The sequence below is a fragment of the Ailuropoda melanoleuca genome, chromosome 9 (assembly GCF_002007445.2).
Source record: "Ailuropoda melanoleuca isolate Jingjing chromosome 9, ASM200744v2, whole genome shotgun sequence".
NCBI classification, from domain to species: Eukaryota; Metazoa; Chordata; class Mammalia; order Carnivora; family Ursidae; genus Ailuropoda; species Ailuropoda melanoleuca.
Window position 1 is genome coordinate 60,346,739 of NC_048226.1, and position 12,955 is coordinate 60,359,693.

The following is a 12,955-nucleotide window of genomic DNA, read 5'->3' on the forward strand; positions in this document are numbered from 1 at the left end:
ACTAAAGAATAAATTTTAATCTGAAAGACATTCTAGTAGATGTGTCTGGTTTTTCTTATTTATTGATTTGAATAAGGACATATAACATGCATCATTTTTTTTCCAATTCAATGGACTGAATTGTATCCTTAAATTTATGTTAGAACCCTAACCTCCAATATGATGATATTTGGAGATGGGCCTTCAGGAGATAATTAAGCTTATATTAGGTCATCAGGATGGGGGCTTTCTGATGGGATTACTGCCCTTAATAAGAAGAGATATAAGAGCTTGCTTCTTCTTTCTTTCCCTGCTGTGTGACAGAGTAAGGACACAGTGAGAAGGTGGATGTCTGCAAGTTAGGAAGAGGGTCCTCACCAGGAACCCAATCGACCATACCTTAATCTTGGACTTCCCAGCCTCCAGAACTGTGAGAAATAAATTCCTGAGGTTTAAACTACTGAATCTATGGTATTTTGTATGGCAGTCTGAGCTAATTAATACAGGTAACACAATGTTTGAAGGAATAACTAAAATGTTGAAGTGAAGTATATAATTATCAGTATTATTGACTGTCTCAGGCCCAATGAATTAATTAACCAGATTCAATATGTCAGATAAGGTTTAATATAAAACTCAATGCTTAGATTTTTATAAAAAGTTCCTATATTAAAAGAATGGAGAACAAATCATTTAACAGAGTGGTTTGGAAAAAATTAGAATTTCATTGTATGGTATTGTTTACACTTTCCAAGTCAGAACACAGCTAATCACTATTAAATTTTGGTACCATATTCTAAAAGGAAAATTGGCAAGGTATAGCAAATCATAAGGAAGTGATCATAATGGTGGGCTGTTGGAAAGTCATATTATATGATGAATAACTTTAATTTCCAGCCAGAATGGAGTAACAGGGACTAAGCTTATCCTTCTGCCTGAAACAAATAAAAACCTGACAAGTATGTGAGACAATACTGTCAAGACTTTGGACATCAGACAACAAAGGACAGTAATCTTGGAAAGATTGGAAGCAAACTAGATGAGTCCACTGATTATCCCAGCTTACTGCTAGGAAAATTTCCAGGTCAGGGGTAAGGGTAGATGACAGCATAGGGGTAGATGAGAGCTCAGAAAACTGGTAGTCTCCCTAACTTGAAGAGAAGGATCCTGGAGCCTGGGAGGCCTAGGCAGATAGATTTTGCACGGAGTATGAGAGAAAAGAGTGACACAGAGACAGTCTCAGAAATCTGCACATGCAGAGTGTTCAGCTAAATAAAGATCAACACAAGAGTATGAGTAATCTACAGACACTAGGGAAATGGTTAGAAGGAGCAATCTTAGGGACTCATACAGTGTCAAGAATAGTTCATGCTTCCATCAGCCTGAGTGAAAATCTCATGATCCACAGAACATCAGGTAGGATGTTTCCCACTATTGTGGGAATAAATGTTCCTCTGGTCCCACCTACTAGTATAATGCTTTCAGGTCTTGCTTTTAATCTCTAAGATGAAACACACTAGATGAAATTAACAGTAGATTAGAAACTACTGGGATCATGACCAAAGCCAAAGGCAGATGCTTAACCGACTGAGCCACCCAGGCATTCCAACAAAAAATTTCTTGTTGGAAAAAGCTAGACAGTGGAACAATGTCTTTTAAAGTACTAAAATGAACAAAAAGAACACAATGGGACAACAACAACAAAGAAAACGTCCGCCAATCTAGAATTCTACACATAAATGGAAATATCTTTCAAAAACAAAAGCAAAATAGGTGTTCCTAGGTGACTCAGTTGGTTAAGAGTCTGACTTAGGCTCAGGCCATGATCTCAGGGCCCTGAGATAGAGCCCTGAGTCAGGCTTCCTGCTCAGTGGGGAGTCTACTTGTTGTCCCTCTGCCCCTCCTCCCTTTGCGCACATGTGCTCTCTCTCTCTCTCTCTTTCCCTCAAATAAATAAATAAAATCTTTTTAAAAAGTCAAAATAAAACCTTTTTCAGATATATAAAACCTGAAAGAATTTATTTAGCTAATCTGCAAAAGAAGATATGCTAAAGATAGGCAAGAGAATAATATCAGATGAAAATCTGGAACTACCCAAGGAAAAATAAGACCAATGGAAGGGTAACTTCATGGGTAAATATAAAAGAATTTTTAAAGTATTTAAGTGTTTTAAAAGATAAGCAACTTTAAGACAGAAAGTAATAATGAAAATATAAGCGTGTGACAATAATAGCACAAAGGAAAGTGAAAGTATACAGCTGTAGGTCCTTATACTAAATGTGAGGTGATATGCTATCACTTGAGAAGTCTTCAATAAGTTGAAGATGTGCAATATAAGCCCTAAAGTGATTAACAAATTAAGAGTTTAGCAAACAAAAAAACAAATGAAATAAAATGGAATCATAGAAAATAATCCAAAAGATGGTAATAAGAGAGGAAAAATAAAGAGCTGATGGAATGAGTATAAAATAAATAGTAAAATGGTAGATTTAAACCCAATCATATCAATAATCACATAAATTTAAATGGTTCAAATAATTCAAAGAATTACAATATACGCCAATAACTGAAGGTACTTAGGACATGTAGCTGGAAAATGAGGCTACATAAGAGAAGCACAATCACGATCTTCCAATTTACACATATTTCCTTTAACATGTATAGTGTTTAATGTTACTGTTAAAAATAGGACAGCTAAAGCAGCAGTTATAGATTCCCAATCATGCAGCCCTTAGAAGGGTAGATTTCTAGCACCATACTGGGTAATTCCCTCTTGGCATTTTCAAATCTTAAATCATGATATGTCCCCAGCCATAGTATATTTCACTTATTGTGTATCAATTGTTGGTCAGAAATGAGAAAGGGCTTTTACTAATTCTCAATGAACTACTATTTTTACTGTTTCTTTCCTTCGTTTTTCCTTCCTTCCTCCCTTTTTTCCTTCCTTCCCTCCTTCCATTCTTTCTTTTTCAGCTCAGAATGCCGTAACAGAAATACCATGGACTGTGTGGCTTAAAGAACAAACATTTATTTCTCACAGTTCTGGAGTCTGGGAAGTCTAAGAACAAGGCACCCAAAGATTAGATGTCTGGTGAGGGCTCTCTTCCTGGCTTGTAGATAGCCACCCTCTCATTGTATCTTACATCGCTGAGGGAAAGAATTCTCGTCTTTTTTCCTCCTTATAAGGACTCTAATCCTATCATGGAGTCTCTACCCTCATGACATCATATAAACCTAATCATTTCCCACAGTTCTCACCTCCTAATACTATTTGATTTACTGTTAAGGTTTCAACGTAAGAATATTGGAGGGACACAAGCATGTAGTCCATAATGCCTTCCTCCCTCCTTTCTCCCTGTCTCTATTTCTCTCTCTCTTTCTTTCTCCTTCCCCGTATATTTGAAAATGCCTTGAATCATTGTGGAATGCACATTTGATTTTTTCCCCCCAGGTATTTTTTTGTTTCACCAGAGCTGTTTCTTTTTGGTCCCCATTATAAGTCAAAACAAATCACAGGATACAAAATAATGGCAGAAAGAAAAAAACATGGTAAAAAAACCAAACAAACTGGGAAGTGCTGTTTAATCCAAAGAAAGCAAAGTAAAGCATATTAGCAATCAGCACTGAAAGGACAAGTTTTTGCTCACTCTACTATAGTGGTTTGTCTGTCATGAGTAAAATATTAACTGTACTGTTCAGGACTGTAATTGACTTGTATGTATGCATCCATATTTAAACATTTAAATCACACAGTATTTGTGAAATGAGCAGCACCAAAAAAATAAAACAAAACAAAACACCAAACCAAAAAACCCCAAAGCTTATTTGGGTTAGAACTAAATGAATTAGTCCTAAAGCTGATGGGTTGTTAAGTATCACAAGGATTAGGATAAATACTAAAGAGTGAACATTTTCAGTAGCAGATCTTGGCACAATAATTGGAAAAATGATGTTTAACAATTAGAATGTCTAAAAATTGGAATGGGCTCTTTTTCTAAGTCTGTTAATTTTAGTCATTAGAGGAATTAAAACAGGGGTTGGATTCAGATCTGTACCAGCCTATATAAATTTTGGGTGAATTAGGAGAAGGTATCCTTCCTGGTAGATGACTTAATGGGAGTGGCTCCCTTTGTGTGGTTGTATCTCCAGGCCAGTTACATGGCTTAGTGAGCAGAACATGGCCTTAGTTTCACAGCCTCTACTTTCCTTCACAGATGGGAACCTTTTGTAGTATCCTCTTGTTAGAAATGCTGGAGATCAACTTCCTGAAGTAGGTATGAGTTTGGAGTGATGCTCTCTGAAATTTATGAGTCTATATTTCCAAGAATAACGTGGCCCAGTCTTCAGATAGGTCACATTCAAAGAAGCATAATGCCACTATAAAAAGTAACACAAGATTTTCAATCTTTACTAGTGTCTCTCAAAAACCATTGAATGTGGTCCAATTTATAACCTGTACAACATTTTTTAAAAGACTCTTCCCTCATTTGAGCCTGACTCAATTTCCTCATATTTCACATTTTTTTCAGAGGCTCTCACAGTCTAACCCTTCAAAACTCTCTCTAAAACCCAAGTGCATGAGGTTTTGTTTTGTCTCCTCCCTTTCTCCTCCATTTACTATCTTGTTTTTCCTTTTTCCATTCTCTAGACTCTTTAATACAAGGGAAAGGAATTGTACTGAAAAAGATAGAACTTTCCTTAGATTGTGAGACTGGGGAGAAGTTGAGCAAGTAAAGATAAAATCTCTATTTTTCCTGCTGTCTCTTACTTTTTTTTTCTCTGTACCTATTTTCTTAATTCTTTAACATCACAGCCTGGAACCAGGTAAAGAAAGACTAAATAATTCTTGCATAATTTCAGGAGTTAGGGACGTTCATGTGTTAATACTTTTTTGAGTGGATCCTATGCATGCCGAACTTTCTTTTCTTTTCTTTTCTTTTTTTAAATTTTCTTTCTTCCTTACTTTCTTTCTTTTCTTTCTTTCTTTCTTTCTTTCTTTCTTTCTTTCTTTCTTTCTTTCTTTCTTTCTTTCTTTCTTTCTTCCTTCCTTCCTTCCTTCCTTCCTTCCTTCCTTCCTTCCTTTCTTTCTTTCTTTCTTTCTTTCTTTCTTTCTTTCTTTCTTTCTTTCTTTCTTAGAACAAGAACACAAGCAGGGGAAGCAGCAGAGAGAGAGAGAGAGGAAGAAGCAGGCTTCCCGCTGACTAGGGAGCCCAACGCGGGACTGGATCCCAAGACCCTGGCTGGCATCATGACCTGAGCCAAAGGCAGACGCTTAACTGACTGACCCACCCAGGTGCCCCTATGCTGAACTTTCTATTAGATCCTAAGGAAAAGAGTCAAAACAAGTTATGTGAATAATCCCTACTCAGAAGGAATTTATAATCTCATGAGCCAAACTGAATAAAATCAAATGAAATAGATTTCAAGGAAGAAAACCAATAGACAGTGAAAATGACTACAGCTGTACATCCATGAATAGCTTCAGGGCTACTTGGGTGTTGGGTGTATAGTATCAACAGAACTGTGGGGAAGCCAGGGAAGGCTTCATGGAAGAGGTAGTATTAAATAAACTGTTAGATGAGGAAAAAGACCGTGAAACAAGGGAAATCAGTATAGAGATCTACTAAAGAGTCAAGTAATGTGCAGCAAACTGTGAGTATACTTAACTGCTGGAACGGAGGGTCTAAGTTAGGTGGGAAGTCTTTTTTCTCAGTGGGAATGCAATTCTCCCTTCTCTGGGCAACCATAACATTTCTTGTGTGACCTTTTATTAACTTATCTCATTCTGCTTTGAGTTAGTTATACATTTTCTATTTCCTTCATTAAATGTTAACTCCTAGAAAGTGGAGACAATCTGTCCCCCCAGTCCACTTCTATAGCACTTCCTGCAGAATCTAGCAAATAGTTGTTGTTTAATAAATACTTAATTCAGTGGAGTTGATGAGAAGCTAGTCAGAGGTGGGTAGGGGAGTGGAGTAGGGTCACATGCTTGTGCTAATGAGTTTAAGTTTTGTTATTGGACATCACTGGAAGTTCAAACATGTCAGGGATGTGATCAAAATGTTATTTTAGAGGGAAGAATTTTTTTCTGTCATTCTGCATAGGAGGTAGAAGGTATGGTCATCTTTGTAATTGTATAAGTGTTGCCTGGACATTTGGGAAGAGATGTCTCATATAGATAATACATAGAACTGCACTTTAAGCTAATTTTAGTCATCAAAACTTTTGAATAAATAAAGTCTTCTTGAATTTTATGGGCTGGATCAAAGTACTCTGAGAATCTTGTGGGTGTGAATAAATTTCTTCATGGGGTTTTTTGGTATTGTTGATTATAGATAGGAGTGATACCATACTTTGGAGTGAGATTTTGGTGTGTTTTAAATAATGTGCAAGCATATAGAATTGGAAAAAAGTCTGGATATTGGAATTCCATATTTATACTTAAAAAAGATTTTTTGGGAAGATTTATTGTATTTTTTAAGAGCTTTTTGATAGAAAGACAACAGAACTATTTTATCAAACTAATTTCCCCTCCTTCCTGGTTTTAGATGTTTTAGAACATTTGCTGGCACTAACGTATTTAGGTATCTCTATACAGATTCATCTTCAATTCTAAAAGTCCATTCATGTGAATTCTTTGTTACTAACATTAAACATAAAGGTTTTTAAAAATGATTGAAATTACACAAATCATAGCTGTTGTTTGGTGATTTCAGTCAAACTTTAAAAAAAATTTGTCAGTATAGATTTGAATTTATGATCTAGTTGTTTTGAAAAAATATCTTTAGTGTTAATTTTGATTATAGCAGTAATACATATATACATATATATTTCTTTGTTTATATACTGAATGTAGTATATAAAACAAAGTTAAAGATTGCCATTTGTGAAGGAAAAGCAATGTAGCATCACTGTTAAGAGTGGGTTTACTGGGTACCTGTATGGCTTAGTTGGTTGGGTGCCTGCCTTTGGCTCAGGTCATGATGCCTGGGTCCTGGGATCCTGTCCTGCGTCAGGCTCCCTGCTCAGCGGGGAGCCTGCTTCTCCCTCTGCCCCTCCCCCTCCCCCTGCTTCTGCTCATTCTCTCTCTCTCTTGCAAAAATAAAACACAATCTTAAAAAAAAAGAGTGGATTTAATTATCTGGTAGTTTTACCTTTCATACCAAATGATAGGGTTAAAATATTACAACTCAATCTGTAATGGGACTCAAAATCTAAACTAAGGAAAAGTTTGTAAATTTAACATGATGTAAACAATTGGAAAAATGCGAAGCAAATTCTGTCCTGTACATACAAACAAAATGTACCTGCATCCCTACATATTTGGCATTTATTGGATTTATAAAGGAAGTGATTTTTGCACAGATAGAAAGTCATGTCCTCTGTGGAAAGCTGAGAGAATAGTTCTCCACCTTAATTTAAGAACAATGGAAGAAGGTACAGCAGAGGCCCTTGGATGTAGCCAAGGGGGCTCCAAGGGCTTTGTTACTCTGAACGTTTTCAGAAACCGGATTTCTGCTCTCTGGATAAATAGGTAGTAAAGGGGCTGCAGCAAACTTGTACATGACATTCTTTTTCTTGGCTTCACAATTTTAGTTAATATATTGGCTTTTTGGTTTAATTCCAATGGCAGAGCTCATAAATGCAGGGTTTTTCTTCTGGGGTAGGGGGAAACAATCATACAATAAAAATCTTTGAGGGCCTGTCTGTTCTATTATAAACTGTAACACCCTATCTAACAAAGATAAACCCCCCAAAGGTCGTGTGAAAAGAGGGCAGCACCACAAAAAGACTTGGGGACACTTCAAACAATAGTTTGAACCATACATTATTCCCTGAGAAATTCCAGTTACAATAGCATGAGTGTGCGAATTAGATGATTTGGAGAAATAGAGAACACTGAATGAACAATTTCAGAGACAGGGAAGAACTGTTGCCACAAATATTTGTTCATAGTGATGCTTATTTTCTCAGCCCATGAGATGAAATTTCAGTTTGTGTATGAGAACTGGCTATTCCGTTCCCTGACTGGGCAGCGGCTATCTGAATGTTTCTGTATGAATCAAAAGCTCATCTCCCAGGGAATAAAAAAGATAAGGATATTTAGCAATACCCTCTTCTTTTTCTGAGTTTTGTAGAGCTGACAGTCGTCTGATATATTGAAAATATATACTTCCTTAAAAGTAAGGCTAGATTGTCTGAATACATTTTGCAGGATAGACCCCTCTGGCAGTTTCATGTTTTTGCACAGCTTGTAGGGGAGAGACTGGACTAGCTTCCTGGTTGTATTAGCATAACCCAGCCCACTTCCAACACACGCCCAGAACTACCTCATTAGCCATTGGGATCGGAGCCAAAAACATAAGACTACAGTGAATATAAGGGGAATTACTGGCGAAAGAGCTCTAGACCAGCTTAACACTGAACCCATTACTTTTCCAAGACCAGAAAAATTATACACTAACAGGAACCATTTCCCCGTCTTGTTCAGATAAGGATTCAAGGTTTTAATCTATACCTTTAATCTAGAATAATTAGCTTCACCATAATAAGGCATACAGCCTGGCTGCATATATTTAAGTGCTGCTGTTAATCTCTCTCTCTCTCTCTCATTGATTTATTTTCTGGATAGCTTTGACATTGAAACCACAGACGAATTGGAGCCTGGCATTGAAAGGAGGTGTTCTGCAGCAATTTTTTTTTCTTGTCTAAAGAAGTTTACTTCTACAAGAGGGAATCTGAAAAATGACAGGGGCAAAGAGGAAAAAGAAAGGCATGCTGTGGAGCAAGATCCATACCCCTCATTGCGAAGACTTTAAACAGTGGTGTAGAAGGCGTCTGCCTATTCTGGAATGGGCACCACGTTACAATCTGAAAGAAAACTTGCTTCCAGACACCATGTCTGGGATAATGTTGGCAGTTCAACAGGTGACACAAGGTAATGTACTGCATTTGATTTTCCTGTTTTATGCAGAATAGATGTCACTTCGCTTTCTTGGAAGAGTATTATGACCCAAGATCTAATTTAGCTAGTGAAACGGATAGTTAATTAACTCTGGGGGAAATAAGCACATCGAATATCTGTATACAAAGGCTATCCTAGTTNTTTTTTTTTTTTTTTTTTTTTTTTTTTGCTATTTTTGGAAGCTATTAGGTACTGAACCAATTTTTGAATGGCATTATTATGTATTTACAATGTTAAAATTCATACTATGTAAGAGTAAAAGATTAGTAATTGTGGGAGAATGAGTTTTTATAGCTTGACCTTACTGATATAGTTTCTTACTTTCATGGAATCAAGCTATAAAATATCTCCTGGCTTGTACGTATCATTTATAAACCTAATTAGCAGCTCACAATTACCTGTTGTAGCCTTGAGAGTTGCTATAAGCAAGGAACAGAGCTTTCTGTACATAAAGGAGGCTCTTTGCCAAGATCATTATTTGCAAAGAGAATCCTGTATGTCCTTAGAGCTTATGTTTTACTGTGCATGCTGATTTAATTCTGTATCACATTACGTACTGTATTTATTTCTCAATAGGAAATTTAAACTGGTGAGAAGTCTGAGTTTAACTTTCCCAAAGCAGATTCTAAGTGATATTCTGGATTTAGATAGGTGTTTCTCGTGGTGAAAGCTGTAAGTTAAGTAGTACGTACATGTGTGTCATGTGTGGGTGCTTATGTGCTTTCCTTAAAGACATATTTGTTGTATTCTTATTAGCTTGTTTGTTTGTTTTTCTGCTAATTCAAGTAATAATTTCCTACCTGTAGCAAGGAAAGAAACCAATTTCTCCACCTTGAGAATTTGGAACATTTTCCTTGGCATAGACTCTGTAGATTTATATTTCCTTGTAGTTTCACTACATCTCTGGCTTGAACTATTATTCATACTGTTAAATTATAAGCACTCTTTTAATTGAATTATTCTGTAGCTGGAACAAACTGGTTTGTGTATTTGTGTTTTTAGTATGATTAGGAACATCTGCACTGGTGGCTTCACTTTCAGATCCATACTATTATCCTACTTTATGGGATTCTGTTTCCCTGAATAGTCCTATATTACATTTTTAATGACCATTTTGCCAATAGTGAAGCATGATAATCTTTAATAAAAATGCAAAGTAAATAACAGGTTAGGGCATTTCAACCTTGTTTTTATTCAAATTTAAATTCAAAATGAGGCACTACTATGTACTTTGAATCTTAGGTGATTGACTTCCAAGGGCTTTTTCCCCACATAGTTTCAGTATATTTTATGTTTATTTTGCTTTAATTTAATGTAGAGTGAAAGAGAAGTATATTTTTAAAACAATTTGTTGGCTCATCTCTGTGAAATATCAAGTTAATAGGACAAACTGGGGATGTGATAAAGATGCTTGTGAAACACCCTTAGCAATAGTATTTATGTATAAGTCCTTGGTAGTTAATTGTACGGCTTTCACTTGGATGTAGATTTTGAGGGATTTTGTTTTATGAGTCATATATTTCATTGGTTACAAAGAAACACATTGGCCAGCCCCTGACTGAGGGGAAACACAAAGCTTACTCAGCCCTGTGTCTTGGAATGTTGGATCTGGCTGCTGGTTCTCTTGGAGAGCTACCAGTGATTGGACAAGACTACACCGCTAGAAAGAACTTTAGGGTTTTCATTGATGTATGAAAAGACTAATCCTCCTAAAAGTACCTATTCTTTTAAAGACAATTCTCTCAAACTTTCTCATGCTTACACACTATGGAGAGATACAAAGTGAAATATAAATACATTACCATTGTTGTAAGGGGCACTGTGCTAAACTACCCTATTCATTATCTTCCACTTTCCTAACAAAATCCCAAGAGACATCAGTCTCAGTCTCTTCTCTATTTTCCATAGGAGAAGATGGAGGCTTAGAAAAGCAAGTAATTTTTCCTGGACCTCATACCTGATAAGTGGTAGAGTTAGGACTTGATTCCAAAGCCAACACTTTTAACATTTTATACTTTATGCACTACCCTGCCAAGATAACTAGACTTTTTCATTATACCAATGTTATTAGTAATAGAAGACATTTCTTGGGACAGGTATGAATATCCTTCCCTTCAAATTACTTTTGCATTTAGGTTTCATCCCTGGAGTTTTTAGAATCAAAGGTGAGTGATGAGGGAAATAACTACCATAGAATATAAAGTAAGAATGGTATTTAGATATCATTAGCTTCTATTTATGTGAATATAGGCAATCATTATCAGCCCTATTTCTTTAGGAAAATCAGAAGAAAGGGGTAATTTTTGCTCTTGCATCATAATGCAAGAAAAACAAATACCTGTTTTCACTCTACTGAGCTTTGAAGCAGCTTTTCAGTTACGCAACATAGTTGAATTATATGAAATTGTTGAATTCAGCATTTTTTACCTATAAGTATGGAAGGTTATATGGTTCAGTCCAGTAGTTTTTCATTCTTCTCTCTCTAGAAATGCATTTAAAATTAAGAAGAATAATAGAAACTAACCTTTGAATGTATTCTATATGTCAGATATTTTAAATTATGTATTTTAAATTACTTTATTAAAGATTTCCCAATTGTTACACATAGATGATTGTCAGTGATCGTATCTAACTCATGTACAACATTTTCTGTATTGACTGTACTCTTTCTAAAACTTTCTTGTCTTGATTTTGAGACAATGCTCTTTCATTTTTTCTTCCTACCTCTCTGGCTTTCTCTTCTTGTGAGTCTGCGGATTTTGACTCCTATGCTGTCTACTCATTAAGCATCCGTGACCTGGAGACTCAAACCCTGGCCTTCTTCTCCAAGAATGCCGGAGGCTATTTAATCAGCATGAGGTTTTAACTACCGTCATCCTTCGAATGAAACTTTCTTCTCAAACATCCTTCGAATGAAACTTTCATTCTTCGAATGAAACTTTAGGTATCTCTATGATATCCACATATTCAGTTGTGCAAACCTGGAATCTTCTAAAAGAACCTCAAATGCAACATTTAGTCTTCAAAAAAAAACAAACTGAATAACACCACCATCCTAACCAGAATTATAATAATTAATAATAACAACAGTAGTTTTCAGGCACAAATGTAGACACTGTTATAAGAACATTTGACGTTATATACGAAGCTGAAGTTCAGAGAGAATAAGTCACTTGCTTAAAGTCACACAGCAAAAGAGTTAGGATTTGCACCCAAGTAGTCAGGCTCCAGGGACTCTGCTGTCATTTTAGACTAGACTGTGTCTCCCAGGGACTCCCAAGAGTCATTTCCAACTCTTCCCTGTCTTTTGCCACTTAGCCCACTAGCACACCATCAGCCCCTAGGTTCTGTTATTTCCAGTCCCTGATTATCTTTCCAACCAGGTAGTCTTCCTCATGCCTCCTGCTGCGGCCCTAGTTCACTGTCTGAACTATCGCAGTCGTCATTCTGTGGGCCTTCCTTCTCTCCTGTCTCCTTCTGTAAGCCATATTCTATACTGCAGTTGGAATGATTGTAAAAAGCAGAACATACCACTTCTCTGTTCAGAAATCTTCAATGCTCTCTTTCCTCTAGGGTAAAACCCAATTCTTCAGAATAATTTATTAGATCATTAATAAACTGGGCCCCTTGATACTAAGGTCTACTCAAAGAGATCTCTCCTCTGAGAATCCTTCTCAGTCTCCTGGGCAGATGTATGTTTTCTTCCCTCCTACTCCCTCTGTACTTTTTAGGTATCTCTATGATAGGCCTTAACAGATTATATTATAATATTTCGATACAACTCTTTCCACACTGGTCTGTAGGCTCTGGAAACAAAGATAATGTTCTACTCTTCATGTTATTACCAACTTGTATATTCCCTGTTGTGTAGAGGTAGGTTTTCAATACGTATCTGTTACAAGTATGAGCAACACTTAAGCTCCTGCAGCCTCTGATTGTTCCATCATAGCATGTTGCCACTCGAGGAAGGAAATTAAATTTAAGTTCTTAGATTTTTCAGAATAAATGCAA

The 12,955-nt window shown here is 36.3% G+C and overlaps 1 protein-coding gene across 5 annotated transcripts in view; it reads left to right on the plus strand.

Annotated features, from left to right (window-relative positions):
* SLC26A7 (solute carrier family 26 member 7) overlaps positions 1 to 12,955 on the plus strand; it is a 175,213-nt gene that overhangs the window by 42,021 nt on the left and 120,237 nt on the right. For 3 of the 5 annotated variants that reach the window (XM_034668291.1, XM_034668293.1, XM_019796849.2), the window contains exon 2: positions 8,612 to 8,917. In XM_034668291.1, the coding sequence (XP_034524182.1) occupies positions 8,725 to 8,917 (193 nt within the window). In that variant the 5' untranslated portion in view covers positions 8,612 to 8,724. Of the gene's footprint in view, positions 1 to 371; positions 486 to 8,370; positions 8,484 to 8,611; positions 8,918 to 12,955 lie in introns of those variants that run through there. The other 2 variants (XM_034668292.1, XM_002916601.4) reach the window with 2 other exon arrangements.